The sequence below is a fragment of the Bidens hawaiensis genome, unplaced genomic scaffold, assembly GCF_021521415.1.
Source record: "Bidens hawaiensis isolate Kalapana, Puna unplaced genomic scaffold, B.hawaiensis_p1.1 tig00014897_1, whole genome shotgun sequence".
Taxonomy (NCBI): domain Eukaryota; kingdom Viridiplantae; phylum Streptophyta; class Magnoliopsida; order Asterales; family Asteraceae; genus Bidens; species Bidens hawaiensis.
Genome location: NW_027492317.1, coordinates 425,001 through 448,569, shown reverse-complemented (window position 1 = coordinate 448,569; position 23,569 = coordinate 425,001). Strand labels below are relative to the sequence as shown.

At 34.3% G+C, this 23,569-nt stretch overlaps 2 protein-coding genes and 1 pseudogene across 3 annotated transcripts in view; 1 reads left to right on the top strand and 2 right to left on the bottom strand.

The window, feature by feature from the left end:
• Positions 1–912: 912 nt before the first annotated feature.
• On the bottom strand, positions 913–6,400 carry LOC143547965 (cycloartenol synthase 2-like). The gene is made up of 18 exons (XM_077039249.1): positions 6,164–6,400; positions 4,468–4,653; positions 4,259–4,348; positions 3,976–4,170; positions 3,808–3,892; positions 3,578–3,744; positions 3,270–3,458; positions 3,032–3,145; positions 2,806–2,928; positions 2,609–2,731; positions 2,439–2,537; positions 2,295–2,351; positions 2,178–2,224; positions 1,951–2,094; positions 1,682–1,859; positions 1,530–1,610; positions 1,355–1,438; positions 913–1,274 (listed from the first exon to the last, which is right to left on the bottom strand). The coding sequence occupies exons 1-18, from the start codon at positions 6,359–6,361 to the stop codon at positions 1,158–1,160; spliced, it is 2,277 nt and encodes a 758-aa protein (XP_076895364.1). The 5' UTR covers positions 6,362–6,400; the 3' UTR covers positions 913–1,157.
• A 10,025-nt stretch (positions 6,401–16,425) lies between these two features.
• LOC143547962 (oxysterol-binding protein-related protein 1C-like) lies at positions 16,426–21,517 on the top strand. Its single transcript, XM_077039247.1, has 10 exons — positions 16,426–16,865; positions 16,954–17,310; positions 17,741–17,840; positions 17,921–18,363; positions 18,444–18,599; positions 18,696–18,863; positions 19,404–19,544; positions 20,557–20,784; positions 20,872–20,985; positions 21,073–21,517. Exons 1-10 carry the CDS (start codon positions 16,449–16,451, stop codon positions 21,238–21,240), a joined length of 2,292 nt encoding a protein of 763 aa, XP_076895362.1. The 5' UTR covers positions 16,426–16,448; the 3' UTR covers positions 21,241–21,517.
• Positions 21,518–22,322: 805 nt separating this feature from the next.
• LOC143547961 (protein DETOXIFICATION 54-like) overlaps positions 22,323–23,569 on the bottom strand; it is a 24,643-nt pseudogene continuing 23,396 nt past the window's right edge. The window contains exon 5 of the transcript XR_013137869.1: positions 22,323–22,879. The product of XR_013137869.1 is annotated as a protein DETOXIFICATION 54-like (transcript). The remainder of the gene's footprint in view (positions 22,880–23,569) is intronic.

Genomic DNA, 23,569 nt, shown 5'->3' with positions numbered 1-23,569 from the left:
CCAGCTAAACCGCCAAGCCACCATCAAGGTGTTCAGGTGAGCTTTCGGCAAGCTTAGGCCAGCGCAGCTAAACCGCCTAGCCACCATCAAGGCGTTTTAGGCGAGCTTGTGGCAGGACTCTGATGAGATTTCGGTGAGTTTAAGAGAGAAAGTAGAATAGAGTAGTGAGAGTATTAAAAGAAGTCTTGGTTTCCCCACAAATCAGATGGATAAAGGAGTTTAAAAATTAAGTTTTTTAAGAGAATAATATTAGTTACCTGAGGTTGTTTTAGTATTTACTATTTTTAAACTTTTGATTTTAAGGTTTGAACATTTTGATATGGATTATTATTTGAATTATGTTTCTCAAATATTGGAATACATAATATATATATATATATATATATAATTTTTTTAATTTCGTTTAGTGCGCTTTATTGTGTTTTGCGCCTAGGATAAGGACTATGGGCCTTGAGTGAGCCTAGCGCCTTTGATAACTATGATCACCATTAAAACCAGGTCCAAATTGGTTAAATCCAACTGGCCAAGAAACCTACCAAAAATTGATCAAAACCGGTCAAGAGACCGATCACTACCTAGTCAAGAAACCAGTTTCTAACCGTACAATTTACACTCAATCCGATTTTGACTTTTTGTTGACCAATCCAAACCGATTTTTACTTTGGAACCAGTTTGTGCACCTCTAGTTCTTATTTAAAACTGGTTTCTTAAGCAACCTTGAAATTTTTAAAGCTACTTTTTCATTTAAAAAAAAGGTTAATTCTTTAGAGATTGCATACGTTCACATGTATCTTCATTACATCACCATTAACATAACAAAAATTCATACATTTTATCGTCGTATCAACATATTATGGTTCTGAAATAAACAACCCTCTTTCCGCACACATGAACATCTTCAAAAGTTCATCACACATTAAACTCATGAATATTTCCATTAAAAAAAACACCACCAAAAACAAGATGGCAATGATACAAAAACAATTGTCTGATGCATAAAATATATCACATCTTTATGGACCTACCAGTTCAGTTGCTCAAAACAGTGGTGTTCAAAAACTTCACTAAATGATAGCATTTAAAACCTCATCCTGAAAGATTAAAATGAATGGATGGATGGATGGTTGACTAACATTGCAATGTAATCTAAGGTAAATTCAAGATTGTGCCTGAAGTACTCGGCACCGGAACTCTCCCAACGCCCAAATAGGGAAAATGTTTCTGTACGCAGCATATGTGATCATGCAGTTCCTGTTAAACACCCCCATAATCTCCTGCATATTTCCAAGAATATTACATGTTTATTCTTTTTAATATTATGTCAAAACCGAAAACTATAAAGACACGAAATTACCTCTTGTGGGAAATCTCCATTTTCCATCTGAGAATTTATCAATACTCGGGCCGCAGAGTGCAATGGCTTTGGATCTCTTTTGGCCTGAAAAGTATTTAAAAAAATGTTAGGATATGAAAGCTAATAACAGACTTTGACTTTGACTTTGACTTTGACTTTGACTTTGTACGCATACCTGCTCAGCATCAATGAGAGCTAGCATAGCCCACCCTGTATTTACCACATGAGACCGATTTCCCTCTAGATTGGTGTACACCTGTACAGAAGATACCGATCAGCAATTTTGAAAGAAATAAGTCAAAGGTTGACTGCAATCCCAATTTTGACCTTGTTTTGACACGAGAGGTAGCTCTCTCCCCAACCGCCCGAAGCAAGTTGTTTGGACAACAAAAAGTTACAGGCCTTGCGAATGCTAGAGCAGTTAGAGAAGTTCTTTCCAGCAGCCACTAACCCTTTGATCCCAAACCATGTGCCATACGTAAAGCAAACTGCCCACGATCCGTACCTAATGAACATATTGCAAAGTGTTCTGACTTCTGATCAAATTCTATACACATATTGAATAATTTCATTAAATAATAAAGTGTGAAACGAACCATGAACCATCTGGTGCTTGGATTGATTCAATAAAAGCAGCAGCTTTATTAATGCAACGTTGTACTTCTTCTTTCCTATGATCAGGGTACAATTTTTTAAAGAGCACTAGAGCTTGAATTGCAGCAGAGGTACACTCCACATATCTGAAACATCATACCCAGTTGGTAAACAAAAACAATTTAAAAAAAAAAAAAAGAATATTAGAAAAGAGGTTTTGATATCTTACGGGTAGTCGATAACAATGTCACCAAAAGTTTCAGCAGGATTTACCAACTGAAAGTGTGTCAGATAACATGTTTAATGATAATTAATATAGATTGGGAAAATTATATTGCTTGCATACCTCTAACCAGCTGTAGGATCTTGTGAGTTCATATGTTGCAAAACTACCATCAGAGTTCTGAAATGATATTTATAAAACCAGAAACAGCATTATGCTACAATGATATTAACAGTATGAAAGAAGAATTACCAAAACCAGAATTACCTGTAAAGATAGAATAACATTGACTGCATCATAGAACCGGTTTGCATCCAATGGCTCATCAACAAGTTCTGATGGCAATTTTGAAAGCAAAAGTGCAGCCTGATAGAAAGCAAATAAAGGGCGTTAACAGTTAACAAACTGACAACTTGAATATTATAATAAAATATTACCTTTAGCCCTTCTGCACTACAATCTGAAATGGGCCAACCGTGGTCTGCGGTCGAAAATGGCCAAGCGCCTTTTGAAATGTGACGGTACCAATAATCAAGATCACCATAGCAGTTATCTAACACCTTTAAAGCCAGATTAAAAATAAAGAATTAGAAAGAAGCAAAAATAACTACATTTGGAAGAAGCAAAAGATTACCTGTGACTTCTTTATATACATGTGTCCTTTTTTCAATGTTGGACCAAAGTCTTCAATAAGGTTTGTAGCAATAATTGCTTGAACGGCGAATGCAGTATCCCATAACTGACTACCATTATACCCCTGAATTACATGAAATACCATTTATTTGTGTTCCCCTTATAGTTACAATAAAAAAGTTAATAAAAAAACATAACATAACATGGCAATGTGCCAATCTGCAGACCTGCATTTTCATGCCGTCTTCAGCGATCCACAGATAATCAGGTATTCTTGGGAGGTGCAACTTGAAAGCCTCTGAGTTTGGGTCTTCTGCCCAGCAGCAGAGCATATTTAACACCTGAAATAAAGATTTAGGTTCTAACAGAAACATCTTTCAATATAAAAATCTGAGTTTGGGTTCTGTCACAACTCAGTACATAGATGATAATGTAATAAAAAAATCAAAAATAAAACATATTTACCTTGTTAACTGGCCCTATGCATATATAACGAGTATTTTCATCCTCATAATGAACATGTTCCATTGCAGTTTTAAGAGCCTTCTCTCTTAGCTTCTTCCCGGGCCATGTCATGAGCACAGGCTCCACAAACTTGTGAAGTGTTGCCCAAAGTATGTCTTGTATGAGTGGGTGTGGGTAATAAAGATCTTCCTGCGAATAAATAAGATCAATTAATAAAAATAGCATAAATGAAAACAGGTGAAAGAAACTTATTCTCCTTATTAAAGTCTTGAACAAAATATAAATAAATGTAAACAATGGACACAAACCTTTGCACAAAGGTTTCGTGCATGATTCCAATCTATGTCATGATAGGGAACGGTAAAAAGTTCCTTTCTCAAGGCTAGAACTGTGGATGTGACGGGTCCCACAAACCTCCTCCCATATAAGTATGACAAAGGCAGGTAGACCATTCGACAGTGACACCACATCCTACCTGAAAGGTTTTACTAAAAGTTATAATATGTTTGCATAATAATGATGAAGAAGAGGCACTCACCTGGATGCACAGGAAGGAAATAAGGAAGGAGCCACATCTCAGGAGGCATTGGATTATTTCCAGACCACTCAAATACACCAAGTACCTATTTTTAACAGCATATATTAGAAAAATAGGATGTATAAAATGTAAAATCAAATGAATAAGATTAAGGAAAAGTAGCTATACTGAAAGCCAGAACTTTCCCCATGATGTTATGTAAGTGGCACCACCATGGTCCAAAATCCATTTACGCCCTTTCTCCATTGCCCCTTCTCCATCATTAGCCCCTTCACCAAGCAATCTCAAAGTAACATAGTTTAAGGCACTACCAAACATGGTGCTATGACCCTCAATGTGTAGGCCCCACCCACCATCTATATTCTGTAGTTATAACATTCTATTATTCTCTCAATGACTCATGAAAACATAAGACATATACATAACAAGGAAAATACTAAGCTATGCATGCCTGATGATTGTATAAATAGCGACACATCTCCCGTTTATGCTCTTTAGATAAGACTGCATTCAGTGCGCCAGTAACGGTTAGAGTGATAACCTGATTCATAAGATTAACTTGCACTGTCAACATTACATGGATATAAAAACTCTTTGAAACTTGAAACTATAGTAAAAATGCTAAAAAAGCTGTAAATGAGAAGACAAGACAAAACTAACCAAACCGGGCAATAGAAACATAGGTCCTCCGTAGTCTCCCGGCCAATGTCCATCATCCGCTTGAAGGGTTGAATGGAAACCGATAGCTCTTCTTAATACATTTGTTACTTTATCCTCAGTGATATCTTCAGCATCTTTTATATTGACTTTTGGTGGGAAAGCAGAGAGTGATCTCTCCTTTGCAAACTATGATATTTAATAATAAAGTGAAAACCATTTTATTGAAAATCCACAAAGAAACGAATGAATTCATATCCTTCAAACTCAAATGCATATATAACTTAAGAGAGAAAGATGGTCTGACGGAACTATGATTACTTGTGATAAATTTTATAAATAACAATTTATGTTAGGAACTTTCGTCATCCCAGCAAACCTAACTATTGTATAATTACTAATCCAGTTAACCAATAAGTAAAAAAGGTCTATCATCTTCATGGAATCATGGTTCATCATTAGACCATGTTATCTTGTTAGCTAATCCAGGGTTTAATAATAACTATACCTATGGCATACAAATTCACCTTTTTGTGTTTTTAAAACAAACTTGTGCAGAGCAAACTAAAACCAGCTAGGCACATTCAAGGTATAGGTCCACACCAAGATAAGACAGACAATGACATGAGTACATGACATTAATATAGGCCCATGTTATTTATTACTTGGTTATCCAGTTCGGCCATGACACTTGTACTTGGTATCTTTCATCATTAGGTCATATCTGGTTCTGTGCTGGAAATACCAATCATGCAACTCAGCCTAATTTAAGCAATAAGACTTTTATCCTTTAATGCATGGTTTAGGGACCATTGACAATGAAACTTCAGCATGGAAATTGCACTAACCATCAATTCAACTTCTTTACTTTTCATATCAAAGTACTAAAACAAACTTGAATACCAATAATTAAAACAGAAAGCTGGCTTGTAAATCTATCCGTTATACAAACGAACAAGTCGATTTTCGCCTCTTAGGTCTACATCTGATTTTGTTGGTAGGGCAAAATACCAAAAGGCAATTACCTAATTACATGCAAACAGGCCCTTATACCTAACATTCTCTAACCTAAAAAAAGTACTGTTGGAATTAATTCCTGAACCCGAGTTATGGGTCGGGAAGGCAGGGCGGTTCAAGCTAATGAATCGATCTCATTATTTAATTAATTAATTATTGCAATTAAAAATAATTATCTATTTTATTTATTAGATAGAGATGAAATTTTATTTAATAAATAAATAGGAGTTTGTGTTCGTATCTAATTGTAATCGAGTCTCTATATAACATTATTATAACCCCAAAGAATTCATGTTAGGGTGAATGGAGAATTGATCAAGTTGTGCCAAATATTCTCCGAGTTTAGTTCGTGTTTGATTAACTAATTCCAATTCACCTCCCGTGAAACACAACTTGCAGGCATGCCATATCTAAAATCGAAGAACCTACGGCAAATTGATTTACGTAACCACAAGTAACCAATTAGGCTTACAACGAAACCTAGAAATCGATCACGGATCCAATTTGAGTACCTCTACAAGATAGACCTACCTCAACAGACGAGTAACGGAAACAAGTGATTGAGTTCAATAGTTCCTCATACAATATTGCGGATCATTCACATTTCATTTGAATCACATTGTAAACAAACTCCTAGCATACGAATTACAACTACCAGATGCATTAGTTAATTAAAATGTACCTGACTGCGCATAAGTAGATCTGAACTGTGCTTCTTCTCGAACCGATTGTCGCGGAACGTCTGCCGGACCTTCTCGATATGGGCGAGTTCCTCAAGCGAGCCTAGCGTGGGATCGAACTCCCAAAACTGCCGGCCGACGTGATCGTTTGTTGTACGGAGCCATGGACTACCTCCCTCTGCGATCTTCAGTTTCCACATTGTTTACTTCTTCACAGTCACAATAACAATCAAATCACAAACAGTAATTAGATCCTAACAGTTTCAGGTGCATGCTCAACAACTGTTACTCAACAGAATGAAATGCACAAATTCATATTACACAATCGGTTGTGAAGATATATGTATATATATGTATATATTATTGAAGTAATTGATTTAAATTTGGATTTGATTACCGATTTGGATGGGAATGGTGAGACTGAGTGACTGACTGACTACAGCCACTGCTTGCTTAATAGTCACTGACTGACTTTACATACAATATATATCTTGGTCCAGTAGTGAAGTTTTATTTTTTCAAATACCCAGGTATATTACTACAGAAATGACCTCTCCTTAACTTAGGTTTTCACGCATCACCAGATTCATTACTTGAAATGAGTTTAGTTTTTTGATATTTCGGGTTTCGGGTTTCTCGAGTTCGAGAAATTTTTTTGACTACTCATACCCGACCCTAATTTTCCTCAAGTTATTCAGGATCGGGTTTTATGAGTACGGGTTAATATGGTTTCGAGTATTTTACCTAAAAAAACTATATGTATAGAGCAAAAATAAACAAACGTAAATGAACGAACATAAATGAATGAGCGTAAGCGGATGCTCATGAACATAAATGAGCGAATAAAATATGTGTACAAAATTATTTTTTCCTAACACTCAATGAGGATAATGGTTTTCATTGCTCGTGTGGGTTTTTAGACATGCCCACGGTACCACACCACGGACAACAAGTGCGGTGTGCCATGGTCGTGAGCCCTACGTGACCACATACGACATACCCCTCCACGATCACGCATGGCATGTGTTTAACGTGTCCAACGTTAAATCAGATAAAAAAGCTCCTAAAATCCTAAAGAATATTAATATAACAATTAGTTTATTATTATTAGATAAGTTAGTCTTATTTCATTTAATCATATTTATGTTGGATTCAAATTGTATATTTGAGTTAGTATAGGATTGGAACCATGGGTTTATAAATACCCTAGGTTCAATGTATTATATTACTAAGTTTTTCTCGTTAGCCGTTTTCTTAATAAAAGTTTGTATTCTTGATTCACTTGCTTAAATATGGTTTACATAAGTTGTCGACATTAACCATACAAATATAAATCTTATTTTGTACATTTCTTGTTTAATATTGGTATAGTAACGAAAGTGAATATGATTATGTGACTGGGATTCCTCACGATAACGAAAGTGAAAATTGTGATAGTCACTATTTAAATAAAAATATGATTTATTTATAGATAAATGTGTCATAGTTTGAATTATTAAAATCATATGTGGTCATATTAAATATACAATTAAACTTGTTTTTGTAGTTTTTAGGTCGTTTCGTACAGTAGTCTTGATATTTTAATGGCAATGTAAAATTAAACGGGTCAAAACATCGTAATATAATTTGAAACAGGTCAAAACATAACAATATAAAATGAAACGGGCCAAAATATAGCAATATAAAGTGAAACCGGTCAAATATAGCAACATAAACGAAAAAGGGTCACTAGTCACCACACATGTCCAAACTGCGCAAATGATGGGAGCCAAATTCCTGTAACGGGCATGTGAATCTTCTCACGTGATGGAAACCAAATTGTTGCAACACGTGATGTTACTTCTTCCCATGCGAATAAATGTGAACTCTCAAGGGCAGTTTTGTCATTTGACAGACCATGGATCTTAGATCATGTGACTAAGTTATAAGATACAAAGTTATAAGAAACTAAAATAAGGAATCCCAAACACCCCATAAATGTTAAAACTAGTACATATAGACAAAATTGATATAAAATTATGCAAAATGCCTCTAAATAGATGAAATCCACTTCATACAACTAGGTGCGTGCATTACATCTTTGGAGGTGCTAACAAAGTACATAACAAAATATCATTTTTTTTCATTTTATACAAACTTGAACTTGAATGGTTCGTGCAAACAGGCATAAGGTTTCAGGTAATCACTTGGTATCGCACAATCCCTTGAACCTGAAAACTTTTGTTTATTAATACTCGCTCGCATACCTGAATACTCATCACAAGGGTCTCATGGTTTTATTTTCCCAGCCCAAAGGCTACGACTGAAAGCCCAAAAGTTTCATAATAAAATATAACTGGTCAAATAGTCAAATGTCATTCATAGAACGAAGGTGCTAAGATGATAACACAACACAACCAATTAGTGGATCAAGAGATCAAACACGGTTCTTAGGTTAGGTTAGGTTAGGTTAGGTGGTCAACTATGAGCAGCAACTAGCAAGCATTGATGACAAAAAGTCAAAAACACTAACAAACAATTTTTACAATTGTTTTCATGATAACAGAAATAAAAATAGCAAGTCAAAAATATTAACAAAATGTATTCTTTAACAACTACTACATTTTTTTAGAATAGAAAAATCAAAGTAAATGTTACAAACACCAAGTGCACAGTAAAAGATGTGTTTATATGTTGTAAAACATCAACGCTAACAAAAGTAGCTTAACTAATAACACTTAGGATCGGCAAATGGTAGGTTGGATCAGAACGGGTCACGGGTCATAACAGGTTAGGGTCGATACAGATCAAATTAAAAAACGGTTATTTCAGGTCGGGTCGGAACAGGTCCGGGTCCAGGTCTGAACGGGCCTGAGTCGGGTTTCGGGATAGAAATGGGTTGGCGGTTTTCTTTGTCATTCTTTACTCATGATTTCATCATTATACCTTTGGTTCGAGTCGGGACATACACGGGTCGGGACGGGTTTCAAGTCGGAATAGGTTTCGGATCACAACAAGATTCCTTTCGGGTCGGAATGGGGGTTCCTTCGGGTTGGGACGGGTTTTGGGCCTACAGGGGTTTAAAATTAGGACAGGTTCAGCATAGGACGAATTTCTGATCAGAATGGGGTTGGTTCAGATTTGGTTTCGGTTTGGAAGGGTTTGGGACAGAACGTTTTTCGGGTCTGGACAAGTTTTGGATCGCAATTGGACTGGATCGGAATATGTTAAGATCAAAAACGGGTCTGGGGCTTTCATCCCGTATTCGTACAAGTCCAAAATACACATCTTTAACGATCATTGAGTCGCACATATTAAAATGTATTGAAGTACTATTGTTCATAATAAAAACTAACTAAAATTATACAAATAATAAATAATATACATGATTTATACCCGACCATCAGGAAACCGGTCCGAACCAAACATGTTTTGATCCGAAACCCATTTCGTGCCAAAACCAGCCCCGCGCGGAAACGCGTGTCGTACTTATACCCGATCCGAACTAAATCCGTCTTGTGCCGAAACCCGTTTTACTATTTTCATCTTTTTTTAATGAATAAGTATAACTTAATTATTTATTTATTTTATTAATAAAATTTAGCAAAAGCATGTGAAAGCAGGTAGGTACTACGACCTACAATCAAAATCGAAAAAGGCTTTCTTTTTGGCGCATCCTCTCCTTCTAGTCGAGCTAGGCTAAAGACATTTTCTTTCTAGCCAAGCAAGCTCACAATGGCACGTGTCATTGGCTAAGCCCTCACTTATAGGATGAGTCGTATGGCCCGCCTTGAAAGAGAATTCCCACCTGTCAACCTTCTCGCCCATTACGTTAAATCTAGCACAAGACTAGTTTCAGATTAGACCCCTTCTGTCTTTAATAGATAAGGCCTATTGTTACTATACTAGTATACTTTACCGTAAAACTTTATTTTGCTATTGCTATTAGCCCATTCCTAGTTTAGGCTTCAATAAATAAGGTAGCTCGCTTTCATAAAGGCTTAAATTGGAGTTGTGCATGCCGGCCGGTATACATCAATCACTTTCTCAAGGAATAGTCTAAGCCGGTTAAAAAACTATCTATAGGCTATAGCAAGGGGCATGCTTGAGAAAGAGAGTTAATAGAATATGACACATCCGAACTAAAAGAGTCAATCCATCCTAAAGGAACTAATGAAAACCTGAATTCAATATGAAAGTGGGCCCTTCTTTTTCGGTTCAAGCAAGGTGACCATAAGGTGAATCGATGAGCTGACTAAAGCTATTGCTTTTATTTATTTTCCTTTATTGAATCTCCATACACCCCTAATAAATCTTATAAATCTCTAATAACTTCATACCTTTTGCATGACACTTTCTAATGTGGTTGATCATTCTTCATAAATATCCAATCGCCTCTAGTGTATATAAAAATAACTTAACTTAATATCTGATAAATAAAAAGCGAGCCGAGTCATTGCCAAGCCCAATGCATTTTAAATTAAATGAAATGAGCTTGAACTGGTTTAGATTACACTTCACATAGTTAAACTTACACTTTCCATCCTAAGTTTTGGGGTATCATAACCATCATTTAAGAAGAAATCAAGATTTTGATTTTAAGTAATTGTACATATTTATTACATTATAGTTGATATAGTTGAATAACTATTTCTTTTTACCATAACTGCTTTACCACATACTACAGTGAGTATGGCTGAATACCAAACTATTAATGAATTTAAATAAAATTCATCTTTGCCTTTTCAAGTTGATGGAATTCGAAGCTATCTATTTATATCATATTTCTCTGTATTAATTATCTATATAGAGTAAAGTAGAAAGTTGGTGTCACAAACTTGAAATTGATAAAGTTTTATTATTAGTATATAATAGATAGTTTTCCAACTCAAACAAAAGTTATCTTCTGGCAGGGTGGTGGTTGTATGTTTATTTGTATGTCTTCCATAGTTTCAACATGGGCTCGACTCCTTGTGGCAGCGAGAAATGGTGGAGGCTTTTGTTATATATTTAATAAATAACTGAGTTTAAAATGATACAAGTTAATTCAAATGGTGGAGGCTTTTGTTATATATTTAATAAAAAACTGAGTTTAAAACGATACAAGTTAATTCAAAAACCTCTCCACTCTCCAACTGTAAGTGCTTTTGCAAAGCGTTTGAGAATTACATACTTTTATGTCAACTTTTACTGGCAAAAACGTTAATTCAAATGGTGGAGGCTTTTTTTATATATTTAATAAAAAAACTGAGTTTAAAACGATACAAGTTAATTCAAAAACCTCTCCGCTCTCCAACTGTAAGTGCTTTTACAAAGCCTTTGAGAATTAAATACTTTTATGTCAACTTTTACTGGCAAAAACCTCATTGGTCTAAAGACCTTCCCCCTTCTCTCTCGTTTCCATCTCACAGTTGTTATACACGGACGTACTTGCATATGAACTTTTGCATAAGGAACCAACAACGTTTATTAACATCTCTTTCACCTTGAGTCTTCTGTTCTCCACATCGGCTCTGTGAATCAATGAACCCTATCGCAAATTGCTCTAAGAGTTTACAATGACGAAAAATAAATGATAAAATAAACCCGTAATGGTATGATTAAACTAGAGAAATACACGATCATTTGTGTCGAAGCATGTTTGTTCCACAATATGTCTTTACTTTCCAAAATATATGAACCAAATCTGATTAAAACAAGAACATTTAGAATTCGTTGAACCGGATATTCTTCTCACCTATTCTAGTTATATTCTTATAAACTAGAAAATATAGCACATTTCGACCTAACAAGTCAACAAAAGTCCATAGAAAACAAAAAAGAAAGAAAGAATAACAAAACTGCTACCATATATATATTGACGTGTGAAAATAAAATATCATCATAAATTACTTATTTATTATTTGTTGAAGCAACCAGATTTGAAAGTTCCATACTCACTTCATTTGATTCTTTCAACCGATTATATTTATGTCCTAATTGAATTAACTATAACTACGATATTTTTTTTAATAAAATGATAAACAGGTTTAGATTTAATGATTTAAATACAGTAGAATTTTAGTTTCCTAAACAGATTTGATATTGCAATGTCATTGTACACACATTGTGGTTGTTGGCAACTAAAAAACTTTTATATTAAAGGATTTGCAACATTAATATTTGTAAACCTTTTTATATATATAAACGAAGACATAAAAATCTTACGTATTGTGATGTGATCGCTTCCCTTTTTTTGGAGTCATCAGATTTGCTTGATTTTTAAATGGAGGTTTCCCATGCATTTGACCTGAATTTAAGGGTATGAGTCTTATCAAACCCAGATATACCTTAAACGGGTTATAACATCTCATTTAATAAAAAATTATTTTCACAAAATTATTGATGTAAAAATCCTATAAAATAGGATATGATAAAAATTAATATCTTATTTATTTTAAAAAAAAGATATATATATTAATTAAATTAAAAAAACCCATTAGATAGTAAAAAAAATAAACGGGTCTTGGAGCTTATCAAACCATAAGTATATTATTAACTTTCATAAATATTATTTATAATTAAAAAACCAATTTTATAGTAAAAAAAATAAACGGGTCTTGGGTCTCATCAAAACCATATAGCTTTTAAACCGGTTTATAACATCTCATTTATTTGTGAAACAATTTATCATCAAACCATAAGTATATTATTACTTTCATACAATAAAAATATATAAATTCAAAAAATAAATAAATAGAACAAACAATATACAACAACCCCCGGAATACGGGGGATAAAAACTAGTAATGTATATAAACGAAAACCCAAAAATTCTAAGTGTCGCGATGTGGTCGCTCCCCCTTTTTTTGGAGTCACCAGATTTGCTTGATTTTTAAATGGATGCATTTGAGCCGAATTCACGGGTATGGGTCTTACCAAACCCAGATATTTCTTAAACGGGTTATAACATCTCATTAAGTTAAAGATTATTCTCACCAAATTATTGATGTGAAAATCCTATAAAATATGATATACTAAAAATTAATATCTTATTTATTTTAAAAAAAATATATATATTATTTAAATTAAAAAACCAATTTTATAGTAAAAAAAATAAGCGGGTCTTGGGTCTCATCAAACCATAAATATATTATTAACTTTCAAAAATATTATTTATAATTTAAATAATTTTATAGTAAAAAAATAAACGGGTCTTGGGTCTCATCAAACCATAAGTATATTATTAACTTTCATAAATATTATTCATAATTAAAAAACCAATTTTATAGTAAAAAAAATAAACGGGTCTTGGGTCTCATCCAAACCATATAACTTTTAAACCGGGTTATAACATTTCATTTATTTGTGAAACAATTTATCATCAAATCATGAGTATATTATTAATTTTCATACAATAAAAAAATATAAATTCAAAAAATAAATAAATATTAGAACAAACAATATAAAAGAACCCCCGTAATACGGGGGATGTCTAATGTCACAACCGTTCTCACATGGTATGGATAACGTCTCCACAACACACAACCTTAATGTGTGTGTGTGTGTGTGTGTGTATGATTAGGATAATGTGAGAACTATTTTGAAATTGAGAACTTTGAGAAACATTTTAGACCATAAAAAACACTATTTAAAAAAAATAAAATAATTTATAAAACAAAAAAAACTCAAAAATAAAAAAAGTAAAAAAACCAAAAATATTTATTTTTCATCCCGGTTTTATAAAAAAAGAAAAAAAATGGAAAAAAAATATCGGTTTAACAAAATTATACACATATATATAATACTTATTTTTTAAATTTTATACACGTTTTTTATACACATATGTATAATTCAAGGTAAATGATAATGTACATATGCGTACATTACGCAACTTGAGATTAAATGAAATTATACACATGTGTATAATACGAAGTTTTTCTTTCTTTTTTTTATGAAATCAGAATAATATATAAGAATTTTGGTTTTTTACTTTTTTAAAAATTTTTGTTTATTTTCGTTTTATGATTTTTTTTAAATATTTTTTTTAAAGGTTTTTTAACTTTTATACCGGGTTATAACATCTTAGTTATTTTTGAAACCTTTTTATCATCAAACTCTAAGTATATTATAAATTTCATTATTATAAATAAAATGAAACCCAAAAAAGTGTATAAATATTAAAAACGAGTAATGTAAAACAGCCCCTGTGATTCGAGGGATAAAAACTAGTAACATATAAAGATTAAAGAATGGTCTACCTTTACAATACTTCACAACTATTTTGTTTTCTACAAAATACAACAAATTTAAAAATAAATACAAGTGGTAACCATAAACATTTTGAAAAACAAATGAGATAAGCATAAACATTTTTGCAAAAATGAAGATCGTTTCAACTCATACAAAAATCTTATTAGGACTTTAGAGCATTCTCTGCCCACTATATTTATGTAAGGGAGTTTTGTAAATTATACAGTATGGTTATGAGTAGTTGTGAGTAGAGGAAAAAGAAAATGTTATACGAGAAAGTTAAATTTGAGGTTTCACTGTTCATACCGTATAATATTTTAATATTTTCTAAAAGTGGTTGTGAGTGAAAGAGAGAAAAAATATAATGATAAATGTATAAAAAATATTATTTAATTAAACATGAGAGAGAAAATCAGTGATTTTTAGTGTAATTTTATGATATATATGGATTATGGTAGGGAATGAGCTGTGAATTCGGCTTTGTATCCACAAGAAATACGTAATTAGCATAACGTCTCCAACAAGGCAACCATTATATTGAATTGTATATAAAGAACCATATGGATTTAGGATTTTGACATGGTAAACATCCATTCTTATTCTTGTTATTTTGGTATTTAGTAGACGATTCTTAACATCTATGAAACAAGAATTTTTTTTTTGAACGGCCAACTAAGTAATGCCGGGTACCCCGTATGCGGCCTCCAATGGTTAAAGGTAGCCTGAGCCGGCCACTAGTCCGGACGGACGGAAGAAAATAGTTTGCATAATTGTATTATTTGCTTTAATGACTGTATATAACACTTTAGATTTTTATTTAACTATGACAAGTGAGTTGATAGTTATCCTCTTATGTGGTATGTATGTCTGTATTTAATTTCCATGTGACACCTCAACTTTATTGAATGTGACTTCAAAACACAAAAAAGAAAAAGAAAAAAAATATATTTTCCTGAAATGATTTTCCAACCACCACTTCCTAAAACTACTAATGTTGCAAAAACATCTCCCTGGACACACGATCTTAAACATCCTTTCAGTGCTTTGACTAGATTGTGAAACCACATGCTAAAAGAGTTAAATAATCACCTATGTATTATTAAAAAAATAAGTAATTATCTTGTCACTAATCATTTAATTGTTTTAACATCCCAATCCCAAACGCCCTGGCCTTTATGGGTATAAACGAGTTGAGCCGTTCACTCACTCGAAATCGAATCAATAAAAAGACTTGAAACGAGTCGTATTTTTTCGATCCCGAGCTCAAGCCACAAACACAACTTGTTTAGTTATTTAGGCCAAACTCAAGCATATGATTGTTTACCTCATTTAGATTTCTATATTTTAATTTCACACTACACAACTGAGCTTAGGGACGATGCATAGCGAGGGCCATGGGTGGCCCCGACCCCCTTGTTTTTATACGCAATAGTGTAAATTAACCCGGTTTTCGTTCGAATTTGTATACGTAGTGTAAATTACTTGTTTTCGGCCGAAAATTTTAGTATGCCCCCTTGTTTTTTTGCACAATAGTGCAAATTAAATCGTTTTTTCGCCCGAAAATTTGTATACGTGACATAAATTACTTGTTTTTGGCCAAAAATTTTAACCCGTCCCATGGTTTATGAAAATTTTCATACAATTTGAGTCCACCCCCTAGCATTTTCTCAAAATTTGAGTTGGATTCTTCGCCACTAACTGAGCTCAGCTCGTTTGCACGTGTAATCCAATGCAAGATAATACAAAAATGAAAAATCAAAGAGCCGAAAGAAAGTTGTAAAGTTGTTGAAGGAAGGGTAATATTAAGGAGTAAATAGACTAGAAATTAAGAATCGAATAAAAGCATGTGAGTCGGTCCAAAAAGGCGTTTGCTTCCGTCTTTCTTTTTTAATCTCAATCTCTCTAATGGTTGGTCGCCACCACCGGCCGGTACCATTACTAATCGTATATTCCTTCCGGTGACCCCCGTAATTCACGCCTCCTTTATTATTATTATTATTATTATTATTATTATTATTATTATTATTATTAACCACCAGCCTTTAACCCAATCCACCACCACCGCCACATCATCATATGCATCCCTTCTGCTGCGTTCCCGCCGATCAAAGCAACAGTTCCATGCCGACCACTCCTTCCTCCGATCAACCCAACCACAATCACCTCAACAACAATCACAATATGCGGCTCACCACTGGAGATCAACGCGATGTCAAGATCAATGACATCGTCGGCAACGGGATTTCTGGGATTTTGAATAAGTGGGTCAATTACGGCAAAGGCTGGAGACCCAGATGGTTTGTTTTACAAGATGGTGTTCTTTCGTATTATAAGATTCACGGCCCTGATAAAATTATCGTCACTAAAGACACAGAGAAAGGCGCTAGGGTTATCGGTGACGAGTCTTTCCGTCGGTTGTCTCGTCACCGGAATCATTCCGGTGTTAATATTATTAATTCCCACCGGAAACCCGTCGGTGAAGTCCATTTGAAGGTAACCCATTAACAATTTGTTAATCTTTTTGTTTAATTTTGAAAAAAATTGAATTTTTTTGAATATTGACTTTTTTGGTCAACGTTAGGTATCGTCGGTTCGGGAGAGCAGGTCGGATGACAGGAGGTTTTCGATATTTACGGGGACGAAGCGGTTGCATTTGCGGGCGGAGACGAGGGACGATCGGATTGCGTGGATGGAGGCTTTGCAGGCGGTGAAGGGGATGTTTCCGAGAATGTCGAATAGTGAGTTGATGGCGCCGATTGGCGGCGTTACGCTTTCGACGGAGAAGTTGAGGAAACGGTTGGTGGAAGAAGGTGTGAGTGAATCGGCGATTCAGGATAGTGAGACGATTATGACTACTGAGTTTGCGGCAATGCAGGATCAGTTGGTGCTTCTTAAACAGAAGCATTTGCTTCTCATGGATACGCTGCGGATGTTAGAGGTACATGCAATGTTTCATGTTATAGTCATCTATCTGTAGTCTAGAGCTGTAAACAAATCGAACGTTTAGTAAATGAACGACTGTGAGGAGAACATGAACGGAGGCTCGTTTGATAATGTTTGAACAGAGGCTCGTTTGATTAACGCAAAATTATTAACTACAAAACCAACTAGTAAATGTATGCATGTATTACGTGATAGTTTATATGTAAATTGACATATGAATATGAATGTTTAAGGAAACACCAACACAAATTTGGTTGCCAGACTGAACCGTTGACACTGACCATTCTCGGTTAGACAAATCAAATACGGCAATGTTCGTGAACTTTTGTTTAATAAAAGCTTAACGGATGAACATAAAAAGGCCTTGTTTGGTTGAGTTCGTTTACAACTTATATATCACTTCTAATATGTTTTGTGTCTTGTAGACAGAAAAGGTTGACCTTGAGAACACAGTAGTAGACGAGAGTCAAAGGTTGTCAAAGGAGGTCGGGGCGACTTCAAGATTAAGGCAAGAGAAATACAGTGGTATGCTTGTGAAATTGTAATACGAGAGTCTAATTTTTTCTTCATTTTTTTGTAATTTTATATATTTTGTTATTTGTTAGATGCTAGTCCGAGTGAATCGGAGGACGATAATGATAGGGGAGATGCTGCAGAAGAAGAGTCGGATGATGAAGATAATGCATTCTTTGACACACGGGACTTTTTATCATCAGGCTCTTTTAGAAGTAGCGGGACCGACATGAGGTCATCTTCTTTCACGTCTGATGATGAAGATTCTCTAATCAATGAACCAGAAATCGATGCTTCGATTAGATCAGTTGGAACTAGTTTCCCTTGTGTTAAGAGACGGAAGAAGTTGCCAGATCCTGTTGAGAAAGAAAAGGGCGTAAGTCTTTGGTCAATGATCAAAGATAATATTGGGAAAGATCTTACAAAAGTGTGTCTTCCTGTGTACTTCAACGAACCTATTTCCTCTTTGCAAAAGTGTTTTGAAGATTTGGAGTACTCTTATCTTCTTGACCGTGCATATGAATGGGGCAAAAGGGTGAGTTTGTTTGATTGTTATGAAGTTACGTTATCTTGTAACACTTGAGTCTCATCAATTTGTTATGAAATGTGTTTTAGGGTAACAGCCTTATGCGGATTTTGAATGTGGCTGCATTTGCAGTATCTGGATACACATCTACCGAAGAAAGAAGCTGCAAACCTTTTAATCCTTTGCTTGGGGAGACTTATGAGGCAGATTATCCAGATAAAGGCCTTCGTTTCTTTTCTGAAAAGGTTTATTCTTTACTCAGACTGTGAACAGTTATCGACTTATCGTTATCTTTTTAAAGTAAAATGCTCTGTTAAATTCTTGTTTTAATTTTGCAACAGGTGAGTCATCACCCAATGATTGTAGCATGTCACTGTGAAGGTAAAGGATGGAAATTTTGGGGAGATAGCAACTTGAAAAGCAAATTTTGGGGTCGATCAATTCAGCTTGACCCTGTTGGGGTTTTGACTTTGAAATTTGATGATGGTGAAACTTTTCAGTGGAATAAGGTACTGAATAAATGTTTATTGGCAGCCTTGTATTCTTTATAATAGGTGTGTGCGTTGGCTAAAACCAAACCGAAAACCAAAACTTCGTTTTTTGGAGATTTTAAAACCCTTCGGTTTCGTTTTGGTTTCGGATCGGTTTCGGTTTTTGCCATTTGAGCTTGAAAATTTTATGCCAATAAAAAAGTTGGCAAAAAACAATGAATTTAGGTATAAATAATTTTGTTAATTGTAAAATAATAGACTATTGTACATTTGATTAAAATATTGGAGTTACATATTTATTAAATTCTTATAAATTACTTAATATAAAATATAAAAAAATTTAGGAATTCGGTTCGTTTTTTTTTACATGCAAAACCAAAACCAAACCGTTAGTGCGGTTTTTACAAAAAAATAAACCAAACCGTCAGTTTTATTTCGGTTCGGTTTTTTTGGTTTGGATTTTTCGGTTTTTTCAGTTTAGGATCGGTTTTTTCGGTTTCTTGCACACCCCTACTTTGTAAGGTTGATCTAATCTTGGATACTTGGATCTTGTTTCAGGTTACGACATCCATATACAATCTTATATTGGGGAAACTTTATTGTGACCACTATGGCACGATGCGTATTCAAGGGAACCAAAATTATTCATGCAAGCTGAAGTTCAAGGAGCAGTCTATCATAGAGCGGAACCCACATCAGGTTTTTCCTTTTTCTGCTTTCTCTGAAGTTTTAATTCTGATAGATTTGTTAGTTACACACATGAAGTGCCACAACCAGTTAATAACACGATCATAATGGTGTGTTTCTGTTTCTTTTTTATGCAGTCAACTCGAAAGACAATGATCAGTTTTTAACCTTATCTAAAATTGCAATAGGTAATAGCAGATAGATTTTATAAGGTCATACTTGTATTCAGAGTTCACCTGTATCAGTTATGATGCAGGTATTATCTGCCCTCACTCTGCTATTTGGTATTGACTGTTGTGTGTTGTCTCTTGTTAGATTCTGTTTCAATAATTACAGAAATAGGATACATTGGTTTGGTTGTTAGCATTAGGGGTTGCTTAATGTGACAACACACAACAGTCAATACTTTTAACATCAGATAAAACAGTCAATACATTGGTTTGGTGGTTAGCATTAGGGGTTACCTAAACCTGAACTGTCTGCTACCTGACCCATTCTCTCTTTTTCCTTGGCTTAGTGTGACCCGTTCTGTAACTTTACTTATAACCCAAAATAACCAATGATCTTAAATTAAAAGTTCATATCGACCCATAGCTTAGTACCCAATCTTCAAAACTTTTCTTTAATGATCTGGTATTTACTGTTCTAAAAGACCACACCTATTTGATGGAATAGAGATGTGTGGGGGTTGATTGGATGAGTTTGTTATCTGTGTTTTGTAGTTTAAGATTATCCTACCATGATGTCTATATGCGTGGTGTTGTTCTATGCGGTGCCTCAGGTTCTACCCAGTGCTTGATGAGCCTTTTTATTTAATCTCAAAATGACATGTTAAGAAAATACTTTGTCCCTTAGTTGATTCAGGGTGTAGCCTCTTCATGCTCTATCATTGTCAGTTAAAAATGATTGCTTGTTTATTTAAAATGTTCATGTTATTCTATAATTGAAAATCCACGCGTAGAAACGTGATTCACATCATGCTGTCTCATCACCAACTTTGACTCAAAACCTAATCTTGATGCAGGTACAAGGCGTTGTTCAAGATAGGAGTGGAAAAGCCGCAGCAACTTTAATCGGCAAATGGGACGAAAGTATGCATTTTGTTAACGGAGACTGTGCTGGGAAAGGAAAAGGTGATCCCTTTTCAGATGCCCATTTGCTCTGGAGAAGAAGCAAACCGCCAAAATTTCCCACGAGATATAACCTAACTCGCTTTGCTATTACTTTAAACGAGCTCACCCCCGGACTAAAGGTGCTTCTAATTTTCTATACCTAAAATCAATGTTTTTTTTCCTTCTAAATTTAAATTTAATATTTTGTTGGTTTATATCTTTTTCAGGAGAAGCTTCCACCGACGGATTCAAGGCTAAGACCGGATCAAAGATGTTTAGAAAACGGCGAGTATGAAAGGGCAAATGCAGAGAAACTAAGATTAGAGCAACGCCAACGGCAGGTACACGTTTGTTTATACATAGTTCAATAATTGTTAAAACTTAAAAACCTTTAATATTGTATCTTAACCGAGCGCGATATAATTCAGGCAAGGAAAATGCAAGAGAGAGGGTGGAAGCCGCAATGGTTTGCAAAGGATAAAGCAAGTGATACGTTTGTTTATACCGGGGGATATTGGGAGGCTAGAGAACACGCTAAGTGGGATTCATGTCCCGATATTTTCGGGCAGTTTTCTACGGACCAGACATTAGAATAATGAGGTTGATGATTTCAAGATCCATGAAGATGTTCATAGAAAGAAGGCTGTTTTCGGTTCTGTTTGTGTTTTATCTTCTATGCTCCCCATTCCCCTGCCTTGTATTTTTTTTCTCTTCCTATAGTTTTTTTTTCTTGAAAGCTAGATTCTTCACTCATTATATTTTATACAAGTCGGAAATTGCGACCATTTGAGATTTTCTTTTAATTAATGAAACGTCGATTTGGTAATCTTTGCCTAGCTAAAAATTGTTTTACTAGTCATGTTTTACTCTTTGTTTATGTTCGTTTATTTAATATCATGTTTGTTTATTTGAATATATCTTTGTAGTGGTGTTTTTATTCAATATACTTTATGTTTATTAATATATATTTGTTTCAACATTGTAATGTGGAAGTGATACTACAAGTAAAAACAAAAGAAAATAAAGTATTAGCATTTGGACAATATCTACAACTAACAAATCTAGACATTACCAAAAAGGAAAATCTTTGGCCCATATCTTAATGCTGCATGATATTTATTAGACCCATTAACCCTTTTCACGTAATAAACCTACGTTGTCCCTCAACTCTATACAAATTTATTGAACAACCTTTTCAATACCTTTTTGTTGACGTATCTAGCCTTTTTTTAAGTTAAATATATAAAGTATGAAAAAAGTTTGTTTAACAAATTTTACATGTTGCTTAGATTACATGACTCATTCTTGTCACAATAAGAAGAAATATTCTTATAATCGGATTTAAACGAATAATTATTATAATATAAAAATGTGGAGTGATTGTGAAGGCACTATTGCCCTTATCTCGTTATACTAGAGAATATATTGGAACATATTACATGCGTATGATTCTCTAATCCACTATGTAGTCGTAGTAGTACAAATTGTCTTGTCGGGATCTACTAAAGGTCCAAAATATTGTCTAGTGGTTCGAAGTTATTAGGTTCAAAGCATTAAACAATATTCCTTTACCAAACTTTTCATTAAGAAATAATCAAAATTAGTCTAATAAACCCATTCTACTAAACAAATAAAATCAAAGTCAAATCAGATGATCAATTTCATGTTGTCAATAACTTGTACATCATGAATTTATATCAAAAACGCGTTTTCATCGTCACTATCCGCATCATTACATTCCTTGACCATCTCCAACGCGCTAGTCGAATTCGTTAGCTTCTCCGCATTCAAAGCCTCGCCTTCCCAATCTGTTTGAACTAGTACTGAATACAAGACTGAAACCACGCACGCAAACTGAGCCGACAAAAGACCAAACCACAAACCACTGAACCCAACTTTGTAATAAAAGGCTAAGCCCACAGCCACTGGAGTGCCCACAAAGTAAAAGGACCCGAGGTTGATACGTGCACCAACTGCAGGTCTAGCGGTCCCACGAAGGATCCCACAACCGGTGGTTTGTGGGCAGTTGCCAAGCTCACATAGACCCATGATGGGCATGACGGATGGAACAAGCGACTGGAGCATGTGGTCATGGGTGAATAGGGCACTCCATTTGTCCCTAAAGACGATGGTCCAAATCACATTAATGAAACCGACTACGAAAGCACACCCCAAAGCCACGAGAGCTGCGAGTTTCGCCTTGTCTGGTCTCTTTGCTCCGAGCTCGTTACCCACCTTAAAAATTAAAAACATTTACATGTACTGTTATTAGCATAAAATAATTATTACTAGTAAATGAGTTTGTTACTTTGTTATATCTTACAAGTAAACGCGTTAATAAACCCAATATGTATTTTAGTATTAGATTATGACAATTTATACGATATGATATTAATATATAGTTATAGTAGAAACAATATTAAATAATATATTTTATTATTTTCAGAATATACTAAGTCAATAATACGAATCTTTTCGTCTTATCCTTTATCTAATAATTTCTTAATGACAATAAACTTTAGATGCTCAATCAATCACAAAAGAAATTAAGGGATTCGAGCATTTATATACTAAATAAATTATACGTACGTAGTTCCTTTCCCATCAAGATGTAAGCATTAACGTATGTGTAGATTTTTTTAAGTCTCTAATATATAAAAATTAATGTAATGTCTTTGTCTTTATGTATGGTTAAATTCAAGATTTATAAGAAGTTAACTAAATGTGTCATTTCTTAAACATTAAGACAAACATGTTTAATAATCGGGTTACATGACATCTTTAACACACACGGAAATTTCCAATTCAATAACACGAATAATACAACAGGACATGTTTAACACGATTAAAACAAGGAGTTTGTTATTTGGACACCGCCTCCAAAGCTAGACACCAGGTAGTTGTCACTGATACTAGTCGTATAAG